Genomic DNA, 26,650 nt, shown 5'->3' on the forward strand with positions numbered 1-26,650 from the left:
AAAATTGAACCATGTATAATTAAGCTTTGCACATATGACCCCTGTGTGTCCCAACTCACACAAATCCAACACCATCACCCTGGCCTTTGCCCCATGTACCGGTACCGTACTAAATATTCAACAAGTTCCTTAGGTACCATATGGTACCATACATGTACCATACAAGTACAAGTACAAGTACATGTACAAGCAAAAACCTAGCAAAAAACCTGCTGTTGGAATTTAATGGACCCTACTGGGCAATTAATTACTGGTAGTGTTTGTATAATGGATTTTCAAAATACTGGTACAGTACTGTACATACACAGGTACATGTACACCCATACAGGCATGACAGGTGTACATGTACATGTTTATTTCTAACTTTTATATGACAAGTTATTCAATTTTTATGACTCTTTAGGGTGCAAGTAATAACACACTGGTACATGTATGAACATCTACATGTACATACTAGTACCTGAACGTAAAAACCATGTACATGTACATGTAGGATGTTATGCACATGTACAAGTACATGTAGAAACCTAGTCCACACAGGGCTCAATTTTGTCCCCTAAACTTTTCTGAGTACTGAATGGTGAAATTGGCCAGTGCCACTTGTTTAACTACACATGTACATAAAGTTCTCTAACATTTTACTGTCGCTACACATACATGTAACAAAATACATGTAGTAATACAATTTTGTCAACAACCTGTCACCTTGAACCAACATTTGTGTCCACTCTTGGGCCGATGAATCAAACTTGTTTCCTATTCTGGTTTGATAACTTCCTGTTGTGGTTGACACAATAACTCATTAAAGACAGGAGACCAGCATCAAGTTCATACATGTTCTAGTACTGGCAGGAAAGTGAGTGCATTTAATCCAAACATATTACTGAGGCTTTAAATAAAGTAAATCAACAGTGTGACAAATCGCACGTGACTGTTGGGAAAGTGAAAGCTATCCATTGTATGTATATTTACAGGTAATATTAGAAAAATCCAAAGTTTTCTGCAAATGTGCAATGTACATGTATGTGTGAAGAAGAAAGTGAAACTTGGAATGCAATCAGTTGTTCTGCGTGATGGTTCGATCTTTGCACAATCTCTCAATCTTATTGCATGATTTTTCAATAATTCCACTCATTTCCAATCACCGGTTCATTCTAATGCACGGCTGTAGATTTTTCAAACATGGAAGTAAGGATTGAACAATGGTGCAGAACAATGAGATGACCATGCAGATTGGTTGATTACGCCTAACATGTACATGTACAATGTACCACACCAGCAGACAATTTCTCGAAAGTTTACGTAATGGGTTAACATCACTTATAACACAATTTATTGTGTATGTTGTGCAATAAATTAACAGTGATTTCATGAAACTTACGCACTGTTTGACTAGCCTCGTCATTCAAACTTAACAAGGCTTATATGAAAAACATAAAATTTTGTTGTAGAAGGTAATGAAAAACTTGTTGGCTGCAAGAGAACTGCTAGATTTTCTTCCCGGTTTCGAGGAAAAGGCGAAAACTTTTTCGAAATGGCGGTGGAGGTGATTCAACAACTGTTTGATGACTGTTGTGACATTGGAAAGTAACTGCCATCGTACCGTAAAAGCTGTTATCGTCCTTGTCCAAGAAATTTAATATTATTGAAATGTGACACAGCTTCAAGTCTACATGTATATGTAACTTAAAATTGTGAAACTGAACATAAGTATTGCGTAGCTACAGCATAAATTTGTGGCACAAGGCAAATTTATGCACGGTTCAAAGTTATGCCACATTTCATGAAATACATGAGGCTGCTGGAATACATGTACATGTTCATTGTACATGTACTGGATGGGAGAGGGAAGAATGCTTGTAAGCCTCTGAATTGTCCAGCACACTTTGCTCAATATCACGATAGTCAGATACATGTAGTATGAGTAATTTTTGCACCATGTACATGTATGTAGATGAGCAGGATTTCTGTTTATGTCTCACATTGCACTTTGGCACCAATGACAATTTTACAGACCAAACTTGTGCCTGTACAATGTACCGGTACATGTTTATTGTTGGTGTTATTAAAATTTACCATGCACAGTGGAATGCAGTCATGCACACACCGCAATGCAAACACTTTAAAAAAGTAAAGTTGACCTGATTTAATCAATTAAGCTTTTTAATTTTAATAAGCATCTTAATCTGTTACACGTACCTTGAGAAAGAGCACATTTTTCAAAAACAGGTATCCTCCCTACAGTCAGCAGGGGTCAGTATATTAACTTGATATCAATCCACAAAGACTGAGAAATGTGCCTCAAGTAAATCCAGGATTTGTTTCTGCTGGCCTATACTTGGACCGGTAGATCACTTTAAACAACCAAGTTTCAAAACACATCATATGATACTGTACACATACCGCACACGTATGGGTGATAATCTAGTGATGAGGAAAGCTGCTGGAAACATTTCATACAGTGGCAAGAGATGACTTGTTGCAGTACATGTAATTCTTGTAGTACATGTACGTACATTGTACCAGTACAGTACATGTACACGCATTAACCTATACATGTACCGGTAGTCTTTGGGTTAACATTCACATATATATTTTATTTTAGGGTACCGATTGTTTTTCAGCCTTCGGACTACGGAACAACAAAAAAATCAAGAAGTTAACCACTTGCTGCCGGGTGGTTTGAAAAATTTAGTGCACATAGTCAGGACGTTTCAAGATGTTCAGTTTTCAGAATTCTTCAAAAACTCATAATTTCAATTAATGGACGTTTACACTCATACAAATTACTGTCTGGTGGCCACCCTAGTCTGACAGACAAAATCTACTGATGCCCGAGTATTTCAGCCAGGCCTGCAGCCTTGTAAAAAGACACAGATTGTGTGGTGTTATGTAACTTTCTCTTGTTCAGGAACCTGGCACTGCTGACCTCTTTTCAATAGGGGCCAGATTAGCGTGCAGCGGTGCTGTGTGGCTCATCGCTGCAGTGGTGGAGAGATTTTGTTCCCGTTGGTAATCCGCCTGCACTAAATGCCCCAAACTGTGGTATATTATATTAAAACAAGGCTGGATTATCTCCACTATTGAGGATGAAAAAATGTCGGTAATGCCCAGCAGCCTGGTTTTTTTGTTCCAAGTACGGTCTTTTGTTACATGGTCCAGTTCCCTTTGTCCGATTTCAGAGACCCCAGCCACACGTATAAACACACAGTGCCCGAAACCAAAGTCCCCGGCAGCAAGTGGTTAAGAAGCTGAGGAAATCTTTTGTCCCTTTAGTATCACTGTTACCATCATGTACCTGAATGGTATTAAGGAACGCTGTCTGGATCATTCTACATGTATAAATTTGCAATTCAATTTTTCCCCGTCCCTGTTACATCTGACGTATGATTTTTTTAATGTTTAGAACTCATTGTTTAATGTCAAAGACTGAATAAGTACTGCAAATTACCTGCCAAACAAATAAAAATAGTTTAAAGTCAATTTCAGTGATACATCCCTGGCCAAACATGTCAGATGGTATACATGTCAGAGGTAACAGGCATGGAAAAATGTCACACTTTGGACCCCAAATTTATGAATGAACCGTCTGTCACTTCATATACTGTATCATGTAGTTTCATTATTTTGATCACACAGTTTGATGTACACATTTTTTACATCCTACACTTAGGGTCTGAGTACATATGTACATACAAAGCCGTACCTGAACTGCTATTTTCCTCTCCAAATAACACTTTTGCTGTTTCTTTGTACACACTACCAGCAGCCACAACATTCTGCATGCAGATGTGATGCCACAACTCTTTCCGCACAATGTGGTTCACCGGCCACTGGCCCTTGCGCACGAGTTTCTTCAGTCGGATTGGGTCCTTTGGCAAGGGTGAACTCGGTGTGGAACCATTTTCCAGGGGACCAACCATGTCATTTGTTTCTTTTGGGGCAAGATCCACCCATGGCATGAGAACAGTTGAGGCTCGGGCAGACATACTGGTACATGTATGCTTCCTTGAATGAAAGTCTCCAAACAAAGGAGTCACCTGTTATACTCTGTGGATGAAAGATAGAGAGAATGCCGAATTCATTAACCCTAATTAACTCCCTCGAACTTTTTGCTAGGATACAATCTGAACCTAAGGCTGACATGGCTGAGTTGAATCAGTAATTAACAGTGTGCGACTTAACGATTGGTTGGGGGGTTCACTGGCCGTGAATACCACGCTGTCCAATCTCTAATTGTGAAGTTTGCAATGGCACGTTGGACTGCTCTCCAGTTGATGATAACCTGCAATGTGCTTTCTTGTACAGTACACGTACATGTACGTGTCAAAGTTGGAACAAGCAAGTCCATACAGGGCTTGATGAAGGTACATGTGTACATGTAAATGTAGCCTCAAAATCAAAATGCAGTGACGTCAGGCATGTCAGGAGTATTTCTTTTATGTATATATTTTTAATCCATAAAAAATGTGTCCATTAAAACCAGAAAAGAAAATGTGGTGGAATTTTCCAAAAGTAGATAATTTCTTCTTTAAAATCTTTTACACCTTATTTAAATTTTATTTTCAAATGTAAAAAAAATTGAATTGAAATTGTGTGTGTTGAATATTGTTTTTAGGTTTCTCTGGCAGATCTACTAAATATTCCAAGAGTCAGTTTGCCAGCTTGAAAGGTTGTATGGTCATCTGCGCTTTCTAACATGCCTTACGTCTTCTTCCACCAGGCAAGCCGCACTCAATCCATAAAAAAATACTCCCTTCCTACTTGGAAAATTTGGAAGAGGGGGACACTTTTTTTTATTTGGCTTTAGGCTATAGGCCCTAATTAAAACACACATACATGTATAACTTCTTTATAAATGATGTCAATATGGAAATAAATGTTGATTTGATTGTAGTCCTCAGCAGGCCCTATATTCTAACGAGGTTTGAAATATTTCTCTGTCAGCCTAGGCCTGTACTAGTAAATAGTAGGCCTATCAGTAAGTAGGTACCGGTACATGAATGTACATGTACATGTACTACATGTACTTGTACTAGGCCTACTAGTCTAGTATTAGGGGTATGTAGGCCTGGGGCCTGCTAGGCCTTAGCTCAACTGACATGACAGAGTGGCGCATTTATAATGGTAGGCCTAGGCCTTACTCTTTTTTAAATTTTGTATTAGATCGGTCATAATTGATTGAATACAAAAATTCGAAAAAAGAGGAGTAGGCCTACGCCTACTACTTTTACTAAGTACTAGGCTGCTCAGAAGGGCTACCTGTACATGTACCAGTAGCTACATGTACATTGTGCGTCTAAGCCTACTGAAAACATGTGGGCCAACACAACTACATCATACATCATACATCATACATTATCACATGGAGTACCACAGGGATCTATTTTGGGACCACTCTTATTTTCTATTTATATAAATGACTTTGATAAATGCTCTGATCTATTTACTTTCATTTTGTTTGCAGATGATAGTAACCTTTTTTATAGTCACTCGGATATCAATGAACTTTATGAAACAGTTAATCGTGAAATGACCAAAATTTCGAGCTGGTTTAAAGCCAATAGATTGTCACTTAATATCAAAAAGACAAACTACATATTGTTTACTAAAGACCAGTATCCTGAACTACCCTCTGTTCTTATTGACGATATTGAAATTATTAAATCTGATTGTGTTAAATTTTTAGGTCTGTATGTTGACGAGAAACTATCATGGAAAAAACAAATTCATGATATAAGTAGTACTATTTCTAGAAATATTGGCGTCATTGGAAAACTTAGGTCTCTTTTTCCCCAGGACATATTACTTAAATTGTATAATACCTTAATTTTACCGTATCTAACATATGGGATATTAGCTTGGGGAAACTGTGGTGTTGGATTAATGAACAGATTGACTAAATTACAAAAAAGGGCCCTGAGAATTATCAATTCTGGCCATTATTTGGAACATAGCAATCCCCTTTTTTATATGCATAAGACTCTTAAAGTCAATGACATTTACTTACTTCAACTTGGGACCCTCATGCAGCAATTAAAGTATACTAATAAATTACCTAAAAAGATCTGTTCCATGTTTATAAAACCAAAGATGTCCACAATCACAGTACTAGACAGTGCAACCAGTTTTATCAGTCCTTTGCTCGTACCACATTGACACAAAAAACAGTCAAGCATGAGGGTCCAAAGCTATGGAATACCCTGGATGACTCATTACGAAATATTCATAATCCTTCCCTATTCAAACGTAAATATAAGGCCAAGCTATTAGATGGTTACTTGAATACAAATTAGTCCAATGTTTTAATTAATCTCTTTTATTTCACAGGGTTACTAGTCCTAATTTTATGTCATTTTGTGTAGTCCATTGTTAATCTGTTGTGTATTATTGTGATATGTGATTCAATTCGTATGTTCAACTACTTGTATGTACTCGGAGTTCCCTTCCCGACAAGCTTTGCTTTTAAGGGACTCCGTCCACATTTATGTAGCCTTAATCTGTCTGTATGTATAACCAATTATGTGGAAAATAAGTGAATAAATGAAATGAAATACAAGTAGAACCCCCAGAACTGTGGGGTCCGCGTCCGATTGGCCGCCGCGCTCCCACGAGTTCGTGGACCTCACAGTTCTGAGGGGTACTGTGCTATGCCTACCCGTCATGCCCGTACTACAATGACAAACAGACAAACGGCCATATTCATGCCAATTTCAGCATTTCTGCCATGATGACATATGATTTTAAAAAGCTGACAGGGTGAAATATTCTTTCTAGACACAAAAGTAATATACATAATGTACTCACGAAAGAGAAACAGAACGTGTTCAGGTCTTGTTCGCCCCACACTGAATGCCAAATTAAAAGACATTGCTACTCATTACATGTACATATACTAGTAAAAATAATAGGCGGGTCCCAGTACATAGTACATCTCAAAGTGTTTTGAACTTACCTGGGTACCAGACCCTAATTTTACCAGAGCAACAGTGAGCACTCAATAGAGGTCGCCATAGAGGATTACAGTGGATGGTGAGATCATGGAGGAATGTTGCTCAGCATCTAAAGGCAACTGGTTACTTATTCCCCCCAAAAGTGAAAAACTGGAAGTTCTTGTAGTTGCAATAATTTTTGCTGAAAAAATTAAGAGATTTGATAAGACCAGAATACCCATGGCAGGCCGCCCCAACAACCCTGGCAAGTAGTTGGTCAGATACAGGAAATCAGGAAAAAATTAGGGACAAATTATTTTAATCTATTCAGAAGATTAAATGAAATGTATGTTCTCTCGCAAACAAAAATTGTCTCGAAAAAGTCCCACAAAACGGCAAGGTTACGAGATACATCACTTAATAATTATCATAACTGGAAAGAGACAGTTAAAAAGGCCTCATCAGTTGTGCAACAATTCAAGTGCTAGTTGGCAAATTCACAGCGATAGAAATAATAATGCCGTAAACAGCAGTGCATCTAGCCCGGATGACGTTTGGATTTAGTGTCTGTTTTTGTTTATTTCTAGTACAGCTTACAATCAAGACCAACCGGTTATAAGTTCCTAGATACTTGGCCGCCACTGCAAGGGGACCAACTGCAGTGGACCTTTTCCGATTAATTCGAAACGACCAAACTTTCCGAACCCATCTTCCATAAAATGGGATTTGTCAATTTTTTCGAAAGTCTGGACGGCCGGTAAACATCACTCTGTGGAATTTCTCAACGTCGAAGTACATTAATCACACCCCCTTTCACAATTTCTATCAGCCGTTTTTGCACTGCTGTCCATTTCTACACTTCAGATAATGTTTTTGTGTGCAAACATCACTCTAAAACTCACAAATGCTCTGTACAAAGAAAGAAACATAAATGGTGGTCCAAAATAAATGGTGATCCTACTCTAGGAAAAAATATGTGAATACCACTTCATTTTGTAATGGAATTCACGACTTTACTTTTTATTTTGATATGTTTATCAGAGAAAAACACATTTCCAACAACTAGGCACATGCACGACAAAGGAGGGCAATGCAATTACTATTTTATTTGCTCATTGTTCCGTACAATTTTGTCAAATAAAATTTAACGAAAACGAATTTTAGCCCGCTTGAGATATCGGGATTCTTGTGTACAATGCAAACAGGACGGGCTCGAGCATAATTAATACATACATAATTAATATATAATTTACATACATAATTTTGAGAATGGTTAATTGGTTTCCCAAACCAAGCAGTTAAAGCATATTAATTTACGTTTGAGCAGAGCATCCGGTGAGTTTTGACTTCCGTTAAAAGAGGTTTTCCCTTCAGATCTCACCCTTACTACCATGGGGTCTATCTGGTCTTTTCACGCCGTAGTTGTATTTTTCATACAAGTGGCTGCTAAGCTTTTATGGCTGACCGTCAGTAAAACAATAATTCAAAAAGTCTTAAAAATCCAAGGCAGCTATTGGAATACACGTATTCCGACCATGTATTTCTAAATACTAAATAAACAATCCTCTCTAATGTTTAGTAGGGAAGTAGACGAAATTGAGGAAAAATCGGAAAACCAACCAAAGGGCGATTTTGTTGAATGACTTCAGACTACTTTGATTATGCTCTGTGATCCGAATAATGATCCCTGAGACGATAAGCGAGCTACGGTTCCCAGACGACGACGTGGCTCTCTGAGATCGACAGTTTCAGTCCAGTCAATGTAAGCACCTTTTTATGCAGAAATAAAAAAAAAAATCAAAGTACTTGTTTGGGCACTTCCTCAAGAACTGCAGATTATCATGCGTTTATGTTATAGCATACAAATTCCACCTCAGCGAAATATCCATCTTTGATGGTGGATGGGACAATTTTCGCAAATTTTGAGGACAGGTATACTGCTTGTGAAATTTTTGAGGATCTCAAAATTTCAACGCGTGCCCAACTGGTAGGAAATGATTTAATAGGGGTCAACAGGGCAATTGGGACCAAATTTCAGACTACACCGGGACCTTATTTTCTCTTCTGAATTCTATATGATATGCACCAAGGGGTGGAGGGGCGGTGGAAGGGCGTGCCAGAATGATCATTGTGTAATTACCTTAGTGGCTGAACTGAAGTTGAAGTCTCCGGCTGGAATTGGGGTCCCGTTGTAGGTGGCCTTCGTAGGGACTGTATTCAGCCCCATTATCTGGATGGTCTCAAATGCTAGCGAGTATGGATCAGTGTACTTGTTGACTATATTGTCAATCGCAAGAGTACCCTGAAAGATAACGGGTCACTGCTCATTTTGGCGTTCAACCATACACAATCTGACCTTTTATTTTAATCAGATGTGGACTAAGGCTACCTTCAAGTCGTCAAGTGAAAAAATTTCATTATTAAACTGTTCCAATTCTTTGTTTTACAGTCGGATGAAAGCAATAGAAAAATACAATAAAATATTTACACAGCTTACGTAAAACACCGAGACAAGACGTACCAACAAAAAGTCTGTTTCTTTTCAACCACGCAATAATTAGATTGCATAAATAATGACCTAGAAAGCTCAAATAAAATAGCAGACACTGGAGATGACAACTTGTATGCCCTCTCACGTGTTTGGGTTCACTTATTGGAGTCCCTTGTCACAAATACCGGGCACACCACCCCTCTTTTGTGAATTCTGAATCAGCCTCTGCCACAAAGTTGGCCTATGTGATTTGAAGTAAATGTCATAGTTACCAATCCATTCTCAGTCACGACACCAAATTCGGTCAAAATGAATTTCTCTCGACTGACAGTGTCTGCAAAATAATAAAACAAAAGTTTTTAAAATTTACCTTGGCACGTGTATGCAATTAGGTGAAACTTTGGGGCATCAGAGAGGTGCACACGTGTTTAAAGGGGCTCTGCTTGTATAGTTGCGTAGCCACTGCCGGAGGTACCGGGGTGACGAATAAGCCAAGGGGATTTTTGGTATCAATCTTTTCATTTGTGAGGAGTCCTTACAGGACAGGCTCTATATGGATATTTAGCAAGCACCCCTTTAGTTATGAGCAGATTATAAAATGTAAAAGTGGATTCTATGGCCTTTTCGCGACAGTTGGAGGTTTAAATTTCTTCTGGTGACCCATCAAGACATCCTTAACATTATAAACATAACTTTGCTCAGTGGCGTATTAACTACCGAGTCTTTTTCTCAAATAGTTTTATTAAAAATAAGTGCTTTTACATGCAGCTGAAAAAGCAGCAAAGAAAATCAGTCCATGCAACATTCAGGACTAACCCGTTGATGTTAATAATACTAAGGGAATAGGTACTTGGCCAGTCTTACGGTTCATGAGAAAGGAAGCGACTAATCTAAGCGTTCACTCTCCTGAGCCGGTCTTAATCGTTGCAGTAAAGCACATTATTTACTCCGATTAATAAATACCTGTTTAGCCAGAGAGTCAAAAGAAGTCAATGTATAATGGATTTCCATCGGTTTTGTTCCAGAATTTTACTTTCATTTTCCAGAAAATTCCCGTCCATTTTATGGTATAGTCCTTGTGCAAGATGTCCAAAATAATCCTCTAATAAACATGGCGCGCGCATGGCGAGTCACGTGCACACAAACTTACTCTTGACCAATCAGAATCTCGTATCCCGGTGCCAGCGTGTGATTTACGTAGCAGACATTATCACTTCTCAACGGGCATTAATGTTAATACACTGTCTAATTGCACCTTTTTGAATAGGGCTACTGTCTTAGGTATTTATAAATAATAATTCAAGCGTTTATGTTGCGTTCTTACACGAACTGGTATAACAATGCACTTAAAATAAAGTAAAACAGAATTGGAAATTGACAAACGATCAATTTAATTTCGACCCCTCACCTGGAATCACCAGCTTACGTACAACTTAAAATCTTGAATCATAAAATAAAGGTACTTGGGAGGAATTATCAGTATTTAAAATCAGTCAAATCTAACACGACAAACCAAGAACGTATGGCTTTGACGTACCGTCCAAAGAAAAGACATTGTCATTGTGTGAGATTTGATGTCTTCAGGAGACTGACGACAGACGACATGCAGTTTTATGACGACGGGCAAAGCATCATTTCAAACAGGGGAGTTTTTAAAATATCGGCAAGTTTTCCCTACAAACCAGTTAAGGAGAAAATGTTCAATCGACCCTGTCACGACGCGAACCTGTCATGACGCGAACCTGCCATGTACCCAATGCCTATTCAAATTGGGTTTGGTCCTTGCTACTTTTCCGCGTAGTAGAGACTTTTGGAGTATTTTTTCCGTTGGAATCGGCACACTAATCACTCTACGGTTACTTACATAACAGGCTGTTCCCCAATGCAAAGTCTCACCTTACGCGCTATCCTAGCATTGAGAGATGAACTTTTAATTTCCCGACTGCAATGAAGTACCTGCTTTTAAATCCGTTCATATATTGTATATTATGTAGGTATTTTTAGGCCTAAGGATTTCAAATTCAAGGACATTTTCCTTATTATCAGACACAAACTGTGCGACACACACCCAACACTTGCCTTTGCGAATTCAAACGAGCACGTGGACTTTGACTCCTTTTTGAAAATGAGTGCTTGTTGAAAATGAGTGTTTGTTTTTCACACATAAAAGCCCATTATATCGAACTGAATGAATATTCCAGCAAATCTGATGCAACTTCTTTTTAATTTAAATATCCCTTTAATGGCACATTCCACAGAATAAGACAATGAATAAACTGAACAACAAATAGAATGGTAATTGTTGCATTAGACCGGTGAAAACCTATTTTAAATGCAATTGTAACTACCAAATCAACAACTGAGTGGCATTGGGTTGATTTTTGACGATACTGCTTTGTATGTAATTCAAAAGTGGTTTGCTATAACTCATGTGCTCTCATCGTCGTTTCCAATGTCTGCACACGAAAAATAACTTGAAACCAGCACTAATGTTTGGAGGTCAAATTGAGGGTTGGTAAGACAAAGTGCAGCAGTGCGTTTTCTTTTTCTATTTTCTTTGAGTTCTGTGCTTGTGTTTACCGTTTGTCACTTCGCCACAGGACCCCTTCCTGTGCCATCCGTTAATGCTCATACCTACCGAGTTCTCGTGGGGAGTAGGCACACAATATTGTTGGTCAACAAATCAATATACTAAGCTCTTCATGTAATCTTTTCTTCAGTTGGTGACAACGTGTCAAGCGTGACACTGTTGTCGTCCACGCTAGTTTGATGTGGCTCGTGTTAAAACAGCTTCACTTGCATTTTATGAATGGTCGGTATCGATTAGTTTTCTTCTTGAAAATTAAGATTGCCCATTGTCCTGATGATATTACGAAATGACCATTTGATGTGTAAATACTAGCTGCACATGTTATGGATTTCAGACAGTAACGTGAGGTACAAACGATGAAAGAAAGATCCAGTCAAGCAGAACAGAAACCGTTTGGCAGAATGAAAGCAGGGGAGACAGGGCAAGTAAAACAAGGGAAAACAGACAGATAAGTATGCCAGATAAAACTGGCACTGCCATCTTGGTACACCGTTTATTTCTAGATTCGATCATCAACTAAATAATGTCAAAGCGAGAGGATGTAACACACACCATCATGCTCCAACAAGGGCAACTAACAACATCATTTTGACGTGTCACATGCAATGCTCAATTCCTTTATACGTCGTGACACTGCCTTCATAAGGATCCATGCCATAATCTTATTTTAGATACACTTTTGTGTATCTTTGTACTCTTTTTCCATATGTGAAAACGTTTGAAATTCTTTTTGAAACACTAAACCTTTTCCAAGCTTTTCTGGACAAGTGAGGGCTGTGATGTAAATCAAGTAAGACACCGTTCAGTTTACCTGTTTTCAAATTGAAATTTTAAACCCCAAATGTGCAGTCTGAAAATATTTCTGTGTATATATATATATATTTCTTTAAATATTTCAAATCAATACAATTTGATGTCTGGGATTACACCGCAATTTGGCTCACGAATAATTATGCGAAGCACAAATACGAAAAACTCCAAACTACAGGTTGAAATGGCTAAACAAAAACTGAAATTAAGTTCAATTGAAACACAAAGGTGCAATTTTAAGAATTGTACTTGTAGAAAAATAATTGTTGTACATGGTCCCTTTAAATTTTGTTTTGTTACTTTTGGCTTTTACTCGTACGGAAAAATACGGGAAATGCCCAGTCTCCTTTCTCAACTTTATCCCTTACCTTTATCCATTACTCTCCCAGTACCACATGAGACATTACGGTATTGTCTCAGAAAAAGGAAGGAATGCCTTTTTAGAAATTAGGAAAATTTGATTATTTAACTTCATGTGAAATTTGTTCTAGAAGCCTTAGCACCATTTCGTTTTTGCAGATTTGGTTCGTTTTCAGACATGGCCATTAATCTACGAAACACTGCCAGATACCTTTGAAATACGCAGTGCGTATTTTCCCACTTTTAGCCCACGTGTAGGAAATTGACCAAATTTATTTCAATTATTAAATTAGTACTACTGAATTTAAGTGAGAAACATTTATCGTCTTAAAGGCATTCTTGCCGTAATGGTTTCTTCTCACAGATGAAACACTGGGGCAGAGTCATTAAGTTATTGTCATTCCACTTGCGATCTGTATACCTCCAACACGTCCTCATTATGGGAATTTGCTGGCTGGTTGTTTGCCCTGTTGGAATAGGTCATTAGGCTGCCATCTTCCACCCATGTCCACACCCCCTCCCTGACAATATCGTTGCCTCTGTATCGGAGATATGAGACAAAGTAGGTATTAACATAGACTGATGTGTGCATGGAGGAAGGAGACAGAAGGACCTGGCACGGTTCAAGGGCAATGGGGGATGCTAGAACCATTGTGCGTGACGCTACCTTTTCATTTTTTCTTTTGCTCTTTCAATTTAGGAGAAACAAAGGAATTTAATGTATACTCTGCATAATGACCCTGCAAAATCATTACAGACCAATCATCTAATTTAAAATATTTAATGCAGAATTGTGAATCCAGCATTTTCAAATCTTCTATTAAGGGAGACTAGACGAATGTTTGGGAGGGAGAGGGATTTAGCCCCCCCCCTAGAACTGCTCCTGAGGAGTTTGAACTGCCCAAGCTTTTATAGGCCTACCTGGCTAAATAGCACTTTCCGCCATGCCCCTCCATAGCCAGACAGCAGCGAGCGCTTGCTACGCACCACTGTGTCACAACCACAAGGCTTTTGTACCCTATAGGATTGTCGCCGCAATGTTTTGCTGGTAATACGCATCCTTATAACTTTTTGTACTGAGGTACAGGAAATTGAATATTCGCGTCTTCGTTTGTGCTTGGTATGATTTCACATCAGATTTTCCTTTTTAATTCTATGGTTCTTATGTCTTTTCGACTTCTTTCATTCGTGTGAGTTAAAGTTTATATTCATGATTTTTAAATATGTGAATTGTACAAGCCTATCGCTAGCCACTTAAAGCTTACAGGAACACTTACTGTTCAAAGGTTCACCAGCTCGGTTTAAGTGAGGAAGACCATAGTCCAATCAGTAGAATCATTCCCTATTACTTCTTATAAGCACAGACACTATTTGTTTCGAAAAATCTTTGATCAACGTATGTGTCACGGGACTGAAAAAAGACCCCCATCATTTTGTAATTTCGCACAAGTTACCCATTTTGTATTTAAATTTCTTCTTTTATGATTACAATCCATCGGCCAATCAGAATAGGTGACGTAAACGGGACCCTCGTCAGCGTTATTCGAATGCTGCCTGGAGACGAGGAAAGACTTATTTAGTTCCTCTCCATTTCCTGTTTTCCAGGTAAATTTGTTATTCTGCTTTTAAAAATATGTCATAATGAATTGATTTTGTACAGTTGTATCCACAGTATGCAAGAAGTTTGTGCAAACATATAGTTATACGTATCGGCAAGGTGGATGGATTTGAGATTTTGGACACTTACTTTTTTCTATTTAAACTAATTTCCCAATTGCATCCTTAAGAATCTTCTAATACAGTCCTTGAAAAAAACAAAGCGCTTAATAGAGGACCTTAGGAGGTTGGAAACTCATTATTCCAATTGTCGTTGACTGCCCTGCTTCATTCGTGTCTGCTACTCGTTTTTTTCCTGAAAAATGCCAATGCCGATCTGAAATTTAGTAATAGACACTGGCATTTTATCTTCCGCAAAACTGGAGCGTCCTTCTTCTTTAGTGCGCCTCCAAGAGTTTAAAACGCGTTAGCCAATCACAACGCACGAAATCTGTTGATCCTTAAGCTTACCAAACGCACATTGGATCTACAGATTCCGCGCATTGTGATTGGCCAACGCGTTGCAAACTCTTGAGGCGTTAATCGGCCGGATTGTTTCATGTTGCAGATGTGGTCGGCAGAATAAAATGTGGGTTCGTTTTCTTCGTTGGGAGCCAAAATTATGATCGGTGGGAAGTGAGAACCATAGAATTAAAAAGGGGCGCACTTATCTCCGGTTACTGCTTTAGTAGAGATGATGCATGCCACTAATGTGCTTTATACGTCGTCATGATGCGTATGCTGTGGAATGCCAATGCATGTACATGATGGGCATTCGACGGCATATCATAACAAGGTAAAGAAATGTTCAGGTATACTCATCATAACGGTTACGTAAAGAAATGCTCTGGTTTTGTTTGTTTGAGAGTGGCGAAATACGTTTTCACCATCTATCACAAACTATACGAAACTATGGTATATTGTATTACTATAATAATATGTTTGCTTTTAGTTAAATTTTATCTTTAAGAAGTGACCGAAGAGTGAAAGGAACCATTGAAAAAAATCAAGTTTATCACGGGAAGCTGCCATTGCAAAACGTGATGAAAATGAGTCTACGATAACTTGATATCAATAAACAAAATTCAGGATATTTTGTAACTTACCCAATCCAGTACAGCTTCCACAGAGGTAGCGTTTGTTCTTTAAGAAAAAGTCGTTGATCCAAATACTGTCCGCATCGTTCCTGATGTTGGCCAGCCTGGCACCCTCAACTGTACAGAAGTGGTCGGCGAACAACCACGATTCGTGTGACGTGCTCCACAACTTGTCCACAGTTATACGCTGCGTATAGCCTGGAGAGCAGTCGGCCTTTACCGAGGCAATGACAACCGCCAGTAATGCGCAAGCAAGCAGCAGTCGGTTCATGGCTGGTTTCAGTTTGGCTCGATGTCGACGAGTGAGAAAACGTCTGAACTTGCGATTTTATATTGAATCATCCTTGATGGGTGAGTGACAAGAAACAGATAATGAGAAGGAGAAGTGGACAGGAAAGAGGGGAAGAGCTCTTATCTTATTAATAAAAGTAACTCTGTCCAAGATCGGTCCTCAAGATCGCTTTCACTCAAAAGAGAAAAATGACGAAAGTTCTTTAGCCATGAAAAAAAGACAGGTTGGGTGTTAATTAATTGAAGAATTCATTCAGTAACGTTGAGAAACAGTAGCATTTAGTTGCAAAGAATTTGACAAGGGCTGAAGACAATAAGGATGTGCTTTGATAGAAAGAAAGAAGTAGCAGGAAATTAGGAATTCTTAGTCGTACCGCATGTTTTTCCTTCAATCTGCCTATTGTTCATACGCGCCCTCGGTTCTTCTATCTCCTTAACTTATTCCTTTCTTCATTCACCAACTCCTTTGATCCTGCACCCGTCACGATTAGTTAATAAGTTTCTTTGGTTTGTTTCGTTTGTTTTATTCTTTGTTTGTTGGGGCGTTTCTTTGTCAAACAAACTGGAAGACATTAGCTTTTTTGGAGCATAGCGTCAGGGATTTCGTTCGATATGAAATCAGTTTTGTACAAATTTGACTCTTGTCTTCTTTAATACACGTGGGTTCATAAAATAATCCGCGTGTGCCCGGACGATGCACGACACACCATGTTTCAATTGTTCAGCGACGAGCAGATTTTTTTTTTTTTTTTTTACAGACTATTAGATTTTAATCACTTCATATAACACAGTTAAAACTCAGAGGAGTTTTGGAAAAAAATATTAATGTAGTCTTTTGCAAGAGGTTCATATTTAGGTTCATGAGTTAGATAATTGTGAATTTCCGGCTTTACTCGGGATGAGGTTAGATATCCTTGGAATTTTATCATTCGTGAAATAGTTACACGAAGTGAATTTGACGGGTATTTGTAAACCGCTGAAGTGATCATCCGGCATCATAAAAACTTAATTTACCCTGTCAGCTGCCTAGTGGATCGTTGATCACGCATCATTAAATTATTCGTTCTACGGTACGGTGCCATTCAATACAACTATATTTAACTAGACTGGCTCCCACCCCATCCCTTTTATCTAAATTCCAGTAAGAAACAGGAAAATAGTGTAGGGGCAGGAACCAGCCTTGCACGGTACTACCAGTGGGTGGTGCTTCGGACGCGAATCTGTTTCGCAAAATGGCGGAAGTAATATGCGAGGACCATAGCAGAAGAGGAAATATCGAACTCGTAGGCGAAGCAGCCCCTCCCCCCATTTGACAGATCACATTGACTGCGATAGATTCGGGGAATCTGATAAAAATGTCTTCCTGGGGAATAAGGTCTATTACGCTTACACCATTTTTAAAAAAAATTTACAATAAATCGGCAGAAAAACGCAACATTCTTACCTTTTTTGCAGCTTGCTACGTGAATCGCACGCACCACACAATATTCCTTCTCGACCTCGTCCTCTGTACTTACAGTTCCAAGCTGGAGCAAGACATGATGCGATTCTCCTCGCAACGGAGGCTCCTTTGGTGGGGTCTGCACGCTGGCTCACGAATGACCATGAAATGCATGTGTTACCGTCGCATCGCAACCAATAAATTGAAACTCCCCACCAACATGGCTCTTTTTAACAAATGAGGGGGTGCTTCTGCTCTAGGTGGATGCACGATTGGAACGGGGACCAGTAAATAATTCATTTCCACCTTGGCTTCCAAAAGAGAGCAGCTACGCGCATAAAGGGGAAGAGGTTACTCCCTATGCCAGTTTCGACCAAACCATGGAGAGATTTGTTGTAACAGAACTTTTTAGCGACCAATCAGCGACATTCTGTCAACTGGTCAAAGTAGCATGGACACTGTCGCCATTGTTTTCGGTGCGTGCTTGTATGCATAGGATTTTGTCACCGTTATCTGTTTCACCCCATAGCTTTACCACCTAATGAAAACCCTACCCTCTTCCCACAAAATTAATCCCACAGTTATTCAACATGAAGTCATCGTTAGAGGTTTCAGACCACTTTGCTCCGCCTTGTGGAATGCAAAATTGCATCAGTCACTTCATAAAGTATTCTTAGCATTGAAATCATAATCCTGCATTATTGTGTACTATCTCAAAGGAAGAATTAAGCTGAAAATGTTATTCCAAACTAAACAAAATTTGAAATAAATTACAACATAGGGCGTCACTCTAATAATTAAAGCATCTATCAAGATCCGTTATTAGCGTGCAATCTAACTGCCGATACGTGATAGACCCAGGCTTAGCCACCATAAGAGCAGCACGTAGGCTACATGACGCTATGTTAAAGGAATTTGCTGAATTCTTTCATTCCGGATCGTTGCTATGCATTTGAGTATAGTTTAAATCCTTGGCTGGATTGCTTGATTATATTGGATGTATAAGTTATAAGCAATGAGTACTAAGGTGGTATTTCCAGTTTTACCCGTGCACCATTTATCTATTGATTAATGTTTACTGTTACGCGGCTGGTTGGTCCACCCTATTTAGCTATCTAGTGGGCCTATCCTCACTCCATGAGTCAGTTGACATAGAAATTCAAACAGGTTTTACCACAACTGCCAAAATTATTAATAGCAACATCCACGTATAACTGCAGTAAACGTCTTAGACTGCTCGGTTACCATTACAATGGCTTGAAATTTCTCTACAAAGCGCAGAGTTATGCCGAATCAGCAATTTTGGCTTGTAAGTTTTGATTTCCCGTTCTCTTTCTTGTGAAACGTTGTCTGGATTGTTGTTTAGACTGAAAGTAACAATGGGAAATATTCTAAACCCATTTTAATAGTTTTTGTAGTTTACTCAATATTTTATTTATCCCAGATCAATGAAAAACATGCTGCTTGAAAACCAAGTGGATTATACACTTCAAGACAATACTTCCTAGAGTTCGCTCCAGCGTCTTTTTTATGAAAAAATGTTTTCGCCTGTAGCTTGATGCTAGTCTTTGATCAATCCGTCCCATGAATACATTCTTTACACTGGTACAAGCTCAACTCCATGCTTCACTGCCTTGAGGAGACGTGGGTAGTCTGGCGCAAGAAGGAGTCCTAACCTCTTCATGTGATTGAGTTTTTTTTTTATAAGTGCTGGGTTAGTCAGGACTACCGACGATATGTTGTATCGTCAAGGATTGTGTGCTTGCTCCAGGGTGGCGAAGCTACGGGAGGCCTGGGGGACATGTGCCCGTCCCCCCCCCCCCACACACACAAATTCCCAAAGTGGCCCCCCCAAGAAAAATGGATGAATGGATACTAACAAGGCTAACAAAACCTGCCCCCAATAAACACACCACTGAAAGCTGGTGCCCTCATAAGATGCTGGTACCCCGCTGAGCCCCCCCCCCCCACCAGTAAAATCCTAGCTAAGCAACTTGCTTGCTGTGAGCCTGTTCGGCATATTCTTCTCGGCCCTGCTCAGTTACGCTTTCCTTCATCCATCCAGCGCCCTGCTTTACACTTCTGGCTCTTGAAAACGCTTCAAGCTGTCCTGCCTCAAAGCTAAGACGAATTAGGTCACGCAAGGTCAGGCAAGTCCTATCCGGGAGCTCTTGGTGGTGCTGCCGTTGCTGCTCACTCTGCAGCTGAGCTTCACGATCTTTGAAACTCGGCTCGCCACTACTCGCTTGTATCAATGGCACAGCTCCTACTACGGTCAGCAAGTTCTCTTACCTTTTTAATTGGCCGTAGGTCAACAGCACCAATTCCTTGGATGCTGAGCTTGATTCTTGCATAGTCAAGGCTGCAACCACCTCTGAACATCTCCGTGTAGGGCAACTGGACGCTTTCAACCACGCTCAAGATCTCCATCTCTATGGGTCCTGAGTGTTAAGCATGGTGCTTTCTGGGAGAATCGACCAAATGCCTTTCACTTTTGTCAATCCTTGACTATGGTCGTTGACGCTCTGCCGTCCTTGTAGGTCAAGCCACTTCAATTGAAGTTTACATTGTCGACTGCAAAAATTATCAGGCGACCAGACGCCGAATTCCATCGTAGTAAATACGAGCACACAGGTCACTACCCTTATGAATGGATTTAGTGGTCTTCAATGAAGCCTGGAAATTACAAGTGCCGCTGCTAATGTGCAGGCACGGCTTAAGAAGCTTAAATTAAAGAACAACCTATTAAGAAAGTAACCGTACAGCGATCATTGTGCCGATTCCAAATAAGAAAAAAAGATTATTCATAAAAGCCTACAAGACACGGGGGAAAAGGGCATACAAACGAAATGATTTGCTACAGACTAAACTTAATTCCATCAGGAAATTGATGCAAATGTTGACCTATGACAGACTCCACTCCAACATTTTCGCCTTGATTTATAGCAGCGGAATATTACCAATCTTTAAAAACATTCCGCTTTGCGAATTAAAATCGGTGTGTCGGATAGGACACCCTTCTTCTCCCAGTCGTGGGAGCGCCTTCCAATAGATGTGAATGGAAATATTTTTTTTAGGAATTAGAACAGTTTTCCAAACCTAATAATTAGAAATTTTCCACAGAAAATAAAGCTGTTGCATTCATAATGACCAATATCATATCCATCGGCGATAATAAAAAGAAAATTAATTTCAGGTTATGTATTGTGACAAAGACTGCCATTCACGGCAAGTGTTTTTTGGACAGATTTCTTATTATTAAATGCTCAAACGCCCGATAACAAGGTTTTATCTTTTCCATGCATCATTTTCATACTAAGTAAAAGAGAGATTAACATCCGCGCTCTTTCCTTTTTTTTAATTGTTAAAGACAATTTTCCAATCATAACTAAAATTTTTTAGCTCGATCGAGCGGTAGCTTCCTTGTCATTACTTTATACACGTGCTGGCCTCGCGTCGTTTGTCACGTCGTGTTGTAGCTTGTCACGTCGTACTTTCCATCGTACATATTTTCTGCCCATATTCCCGGCTTGAAATTTTGGACTTTATTTGCCTTTGGAAATCGTCCAGAGCCAGAGACACAAAAAGTCTCAAATAAAAGTAAGATCCGACTCAAAAGAGCATCTTTCAAAAAAGACAGGTCTTTTGAAATCAAAAACATTACGTAGAGGGTCGAAGCCTTTGTTCAAATGTAATAAATGAAATGGAATACCTCTGGATTCACCATCATCCCAGAACAGATTCCCACGGGCCTTCAGGTCATCATCTAGGGCTATCATCAGACCCATTGGCTTCTTCCGACTGGAAAAAAGGTCATATGATTTTCAGAACAATAAATACAAAATCCAGCAGTCAATAAGATTTGTTTCAACTTTATATATAATCCCATGAAGTTACCACGTTTCTATATAATCTGGGCGATTTGGGCCGCCATTGTCCAACCACAGTTGCAAACTGAGTTTTTTGACGAATCAGCCGGTAGGTTGGTCAATCTGTCGAAAAGCCATCAATCGATCATTTGTTTCCCTCAGACTTTTCATTCGAGTTGGCCTTATCCTAACTTGAGGCTCTGGTACACTCATTTGTTGGCAAAAGCACTGACCTGTTGACTGTGTTATTAGCTGGTTCCTGGAAGGGTAGCACATAGCCACCTCTGATGTGTAGGTTGATGGTGTACAGATCCGCTGGCAGGGTGGTGGTCTTGCCACGCAAATTGGAATCAACTTCCCGTCCCTTGTAACAATTAAGGTATACAAAAGACAACGGTAAACAATGACACGATACTTGATATTCGTATACTGTTCACCGTCAGGTGCTGTTCACACTTATGCAGACATTCGCATCTGTCAGTCAAAGACCTACAATTCTGAAGCTTTGATCAAGGTATTGGACTTGTTTTTGTTGTTCATACGGTCGGCCCACTGATGAAAAAACGCAAACACTTCATATCAGTGCCTGTTTTACTTTTCCAAAATAATTGGGTTCCCGGCGGACCGGTCTTAAAACAGACATGTACACCCATTCAGGTAATGCCGTCGATATTTACCCCATGACGCAATAAGCCTTTTGCGAGTTAAATTTGAATAACATCTGGTACACTGAGTTCCTTAAATTGACGTGAACATAACAACTGGCATTCTCCATACTAAAGCCACTGTTGCTATACCTCGTGATTCGGGGCAAACTTTTCCTAAGTTACATAAGAGACGCCTTGCAACAATACACTGTTCTCAATGGAAAAGAAGGGCACAAAGGAACCGGTCCATTCCAGAGATGGTGGTCGCTAAGCAAAAGCTTGCCCAGAATCACGAGGTATACCAACAGTGTATTTAGTCCGGGGAATTCAAGTTGTTATGTTTTTGTACAATCAGATAACTCAGTGTACCAGATTTTATTCCGCAAGTTTAGCTCGCAAATGTCTTATTGCGTTATGTTGTGAATATCCACGGCATTACCTGAATGGGTGTACATGTCTGTTTTAAGACCGGTCCGCCGGTAACCCAAGTATTTTGGACTCGACAGGCCATGGATGACTGGTGCATGACACACACGTGTGTGTTCGTGGCAGTTGGATGCTTCGACGTGCGCACGATTTGCCGTGAATGAGGCGCCTTTCCGGCGCCTCCAAGAATTTGCAACGCATTAGCCGATCACAATGTGCGAAATCTGTCGACCCTTTTCAAACGTGCACTGGGTCGACAGATTGCGTGCAGTGTGATTGGCCATTGCGTTGCAAATTCTTGGAGGCGCACTTTTGTGAAACGCCCATATTAGGCCTATGTATGTTTTTGGGGTATGCTGCGTACATGATGCAGACAGGCGTTTTACTTTTACGGACAAAAAAAACCGACCCATTAACATAACACGCGTGTGCGCTGCGTTCGCCGCGCTTTCAAAATCGCCCCAGGAGCAATTTTGACGGATGCGCAACGCTTTGCCTAAGTTTTGACGGGCATATGGAAAGGCGCCTTGATCATACGAGCGATATGTATGGGCTGGCGGTTTACACTTGTTTGCCATGGTTTGCGTGCGTGTACGACCAATTCTTTCTGCAGAGACTGTGTGGATCCAGAAACAAACTCATAACGGCCAAAAATCAGATTTTGTTTTCATGTGAACTGTTGTGGTCATTCTGAGGGGTGGGCCACCTTTGGGGGCTTTTTACACGCTTGGAGCAGGAAGGGAATTCAAATAGACCAAAAAAAAAAATCACCTTTCATTACTTTTCAAACACATCGTCACCATTTTCCCCCAGGAATGGGCGTGTCAAAATGGCATTTTCCCATTTCCTTTTTTCACTAATCTACCAGGCTTTTTATACTTAACCATTTTGACGAGCTTCCATGAGCAGAACACCATTAATGTAAAAGTCCCTTAATGATGCCAGGAGCAGACCACTCAAAAACTGCATTTTGCGTTATCACGAAGGAAAAAAAAGATACAAAACATTTTGCCTAGAAAGGTACAAAAATTTATAAAGATATGAAAAGTTCAACCAAGACGTCACGAAAACTTTTCAGTGAAACTTTGCTGAGATGAAATGTGTTCGATTTTTCCTGTTTTGCGAATTTGCAGCGCGAATATTCGATCCGACGTCACTAGCCCTCGTTTGTGTTGGCTTTCTGGCGAAGTACGAACCGGTTTTAAGTGTACAAACACATGAATTTTCGTTTTCAAGAAGGGGTGGGCATCTTTAATAATTAATTTCGGCTAATTAACTGCAATGTTCATCCTGATTGCTAGGTTCACACAAAGTTTATCTTTCAAAGAATCATGGGAAGGAGTCCTCACCGCACAGAGTTATTGCAAAGTACATGTAGAAGTATTTTGCAGTTTTTAAAAAGGGGGAAATTTCCATCGTAATTTTACAAAAACGTTTTTTCTTCCAAATGCCTGTTACTTTGTGAATACGTTGACTACATATCAAGTAGGACAAATATTAAAAAATAGGTCACTGACATCATACTTATTTTTAAATCTGCGCGAAAGTCAACGCAGACCATGATGTAGACCTATAATGTAATGTAACACCATGACCCATGCTGCTTCTCGAATTCCTAATCCTAGCGACGTCACAAAGTCGCCTTTTTGTTCTTTTTCTTTGACCCTTTGACCTGTGTAAATACAATACAAATTGCAATAACTTACGTCATAATAGTTAAACCATCTGGCATTTGGGATGTACGCCTCAACGGTTGTCATACCCTGAAACAACATATCGAACACAGAGAAATTTGTGTGGATAAGAAGACATGAAATTCGTTGTAGTTTCTATCAGGATATTTCAACGCTGGAAGGAGACCATACATAAATCCTTATTAGGCCTACATAAATCAGGACACTACCCACCTCATCTAGTACTGGTGTAATGAGGAACGACGGGCCCCACAGGAACTGCCGGTCAATGTTCATTCCACGAGTTTCTGGAAACCTTGTTGCCAAAAAATGTAAATAAATTTATAACATACTTCAGGTGTATACAAGCGTGAAGGAACGATAACCTATAGAGTTTGGAGAACACAAACAACAACAGTGGAATTAAGTGGTCAAAATGTCGGCGTACATCTACATTTGCCCGAGAAATTTTGTTGCGGGCGGGAATAACTTTTAGAATGGCAAGTACCACTGAAGGGCGCCGCCTCCTCCAAATGGCTGAAAGGGAATCAGTGATATTTTAATTCACATATAGAATTTTACACTTTTTCGACGTAATCTATTAAGTATATGCGGGAGAAAATAAGCAAGCTTTAGATAAGACAAGAGCCCACAACTTCCTGGTCTTCAGTGGAAGAGCTTAACCACCCAAATGCAAGGGCTGCTGAGGTCTATGGTTTGGCATGGCATACCGTCGTGTGATATAATGCATTGTAACTGAAGGTGACGGAAAAATGATAGTAAGGCCTCATACGAAATAGGCATCCGCTCATATGAAGTATGCAGACACAACACGAGGGCGCTATTTGGTTAGGGTAAAATCTTTCGTGTTAGTTCAAAACTTGCCCACTTCAAAGAGCTCCCTGCTATTAACGTGTCCGCCACAGTTCCAATGAACTAACTGGTGTCTACAGCTACAACTATCCACCAAAAGAAACCGCAGCCATTGCCAGAAAATACCCACTTAGGGTAAGATCTCACATACTCGTGCAATACAGGTCTTGCTACCGTGGCCCCATTCGTGTTCGCCTCGTAGAACAGCGTGTAGAGGAATGGAAGCAACTTGTAACGTATCCCCAGCACCATTTTTACGTTAGCCGTGAATTCCTCGTCGAACGATGTGGGCTGTTGCGGCTGGAGAGAGAACATGTTTCATGTTTGATGGAAATCGCTGGATTGGTGTAAATGAGAAAAACTGAGGGTTGAAAGTACAGGGCTGCTAGGCTTCTTCTGTAAGTCTTTGCTACATTTGGCTTAAACACCCATACATCTGTGGAAGCCGCTGGCTAAGACCGCCTAACATGCCTAATGCACCATTTCCAAGTGTGCATGCATGATTGCAAGCATTATAGATAAATGTTTATCGCATAGATAAATCTTTATCGAAAATCAGTCTGGAGGAACCTAAAAAAATGGAAGGGAATGGGGACAGACTTTGAGATGCTCGACAGTAAACATACCAGTCTTTTTTCAAACAATATTGCGCGTTATGTTTGCCGTCTACCATTAAATGAACAAAGATTATCCATGATTAAATAATAGAGTCGTGAAAGAGCGGGACATTTAGAAGTGAAAGGCAACAGCGAGACAATTCATAGCTGCATTTTGACTAAGTTAAAAGATACTGTGTGATTATTTTTCTTTGGGAATATGAGTGGATCAACAGATGGCACCTGAACAAGGAGACAGCATTTTATGAGCGAATTTCAATATAAGAAATGAATGAAGAGCCAGTGATATGTCGAACACCTGGTTTAATAAGCTCGATGCGAGTCTGCATGTGCCAATTCTGCCACAGCCCTGTGGTCGTCATGCAAGTCCATCATGGACAACAGTCTTGTCAGTTTATTTGTGACTCCTCGTGGCTGAATAAATCTAAAATAGAACACCAAACAACGAGGCATGTCCTTATTGATAAACTTACCCTGTAGTCCTTTGCATTGTGGTTACGAGAGAAAGGATAAAAGGCACCGACTTGGCTCCATCGGAGGCACAGCTCACGGGTGGTGTTGAACAGAAAACCACATATATCAGCGCCAGTCTGTCGAAACAAGTGTTCATTTTAGAGACAACAAAATTGTCCTTGTCGACGCAAGAAAGGATATTAATTTTAGAGAAAAGTGTTTATGTGTTATTTTTAGATTGTCATATTAGATTAATTGCAAAAGATAAACTAACTTTGTCCTTCCACTGCCTATTCGGAATCTGGAAATGTACACGTGTAAGCCATAGTTCGTAGCCTTTTGGTACCACACTGATGTGTGCACCGTGGACATCCCCGTTGAAAGTTATTCTACATGTTTAGTGACGCAACAAGCCCAAACTGGCTTTATACATTGTATTGTAGTTTGTGTGGTGCTTAAGCATGTGATAAACATCCACTGCCTT

At 39.8% G+C, this 26,650-nt stretch overlaps 2 protein-coding genes across 3 annotated transcripts in view; both read right to left on the reverse strand.

Moving 5' to 3' along the window:
* tbc1d24 (TBC1 domain family member 24) overlaps positions 1-6,925 on the reverse strand; it is a 28,738-nt gene extending 21,813 nt beyond the window's left edge. For both annotated transcript variants that reach the window (XM_087145794.1, XM_087145793.1), the window contains exons 1-2: positions 6,808-6,925; positions 3,707-4,050 (exon numbers count right to left, since the gene is read on the reverse strand). In XM_087145794.1, coding sequence (XP_087001920.1) covers positions 3,707-3,989 — 283 coding nt within the window. In that variant the 5' untranslated portion in view covers positions 3,990-4,050; positions 6,808-6,925. The remainder of the gene's footprint in view (positions 1-3,706; positions 4,051-6,807) is intronic.
* Positions 6,926-8,018: 1,093 nt separating this feature from the next.
* The window catches only part of LOC147796766 (sucrase-isomaltase, intestinal-like), a 29,701-nt gene continuing 11,069 nt past the window's right edge, over positions 8,019-26,650 (reverse strand). Inside the window, exons 15-23 of the mRNA XM_087145791.1 lie at positions 26,187-26,303; positions 25,248-25,396; positions 24,458-24,539; positions 24,257-24,313; positions 21,711-21,841; positions 21,321-21,409; positions 9,696-9,757; positions 9,073-9,234; positions 8,019-8,702 (exon numbers count right to left, since the gene is read on the reverse strand). Of these exons, the coding sequence (XP_087001917.1) occupies positions 8,637-8,702; positions 9,073-9,234; positions 9,696-9,757; positions 21,321-21,409; positions 21,711-21,841; positions 24,257-24,313; positions 24,458-24,539; positions 25,248-25,396; positions 26,187-26,303 (915 nt within the window). The 3' untranslated portion in view covers positions 8,019-8,636. The remainder of the gene's footprint in view (positions 8,703-9,072; positions 9,235-9,695; positions 9,758-21,320; positions 21,410-21,710; positions 21,842-24,256; positions 24,314-24,457; positions 24,540-25,247; positions 25,397-26,186; positions 26,304-26,650) is intronic.

This window comes from Acanthaster planci, linkage group LG14, assembly GCF_054643075.1.
Source record: "Acanthaster planci isolate LZ-2023a linkage group LG14, COTS_SCS, whole genome shotgun sequence".
Lineage (NCBI taxonomy): Eukaryota > Metazoa > Echinodermata > Asteroidea > Valvatida > Acanthasteridae > Acanthaster > Acanthaster planci.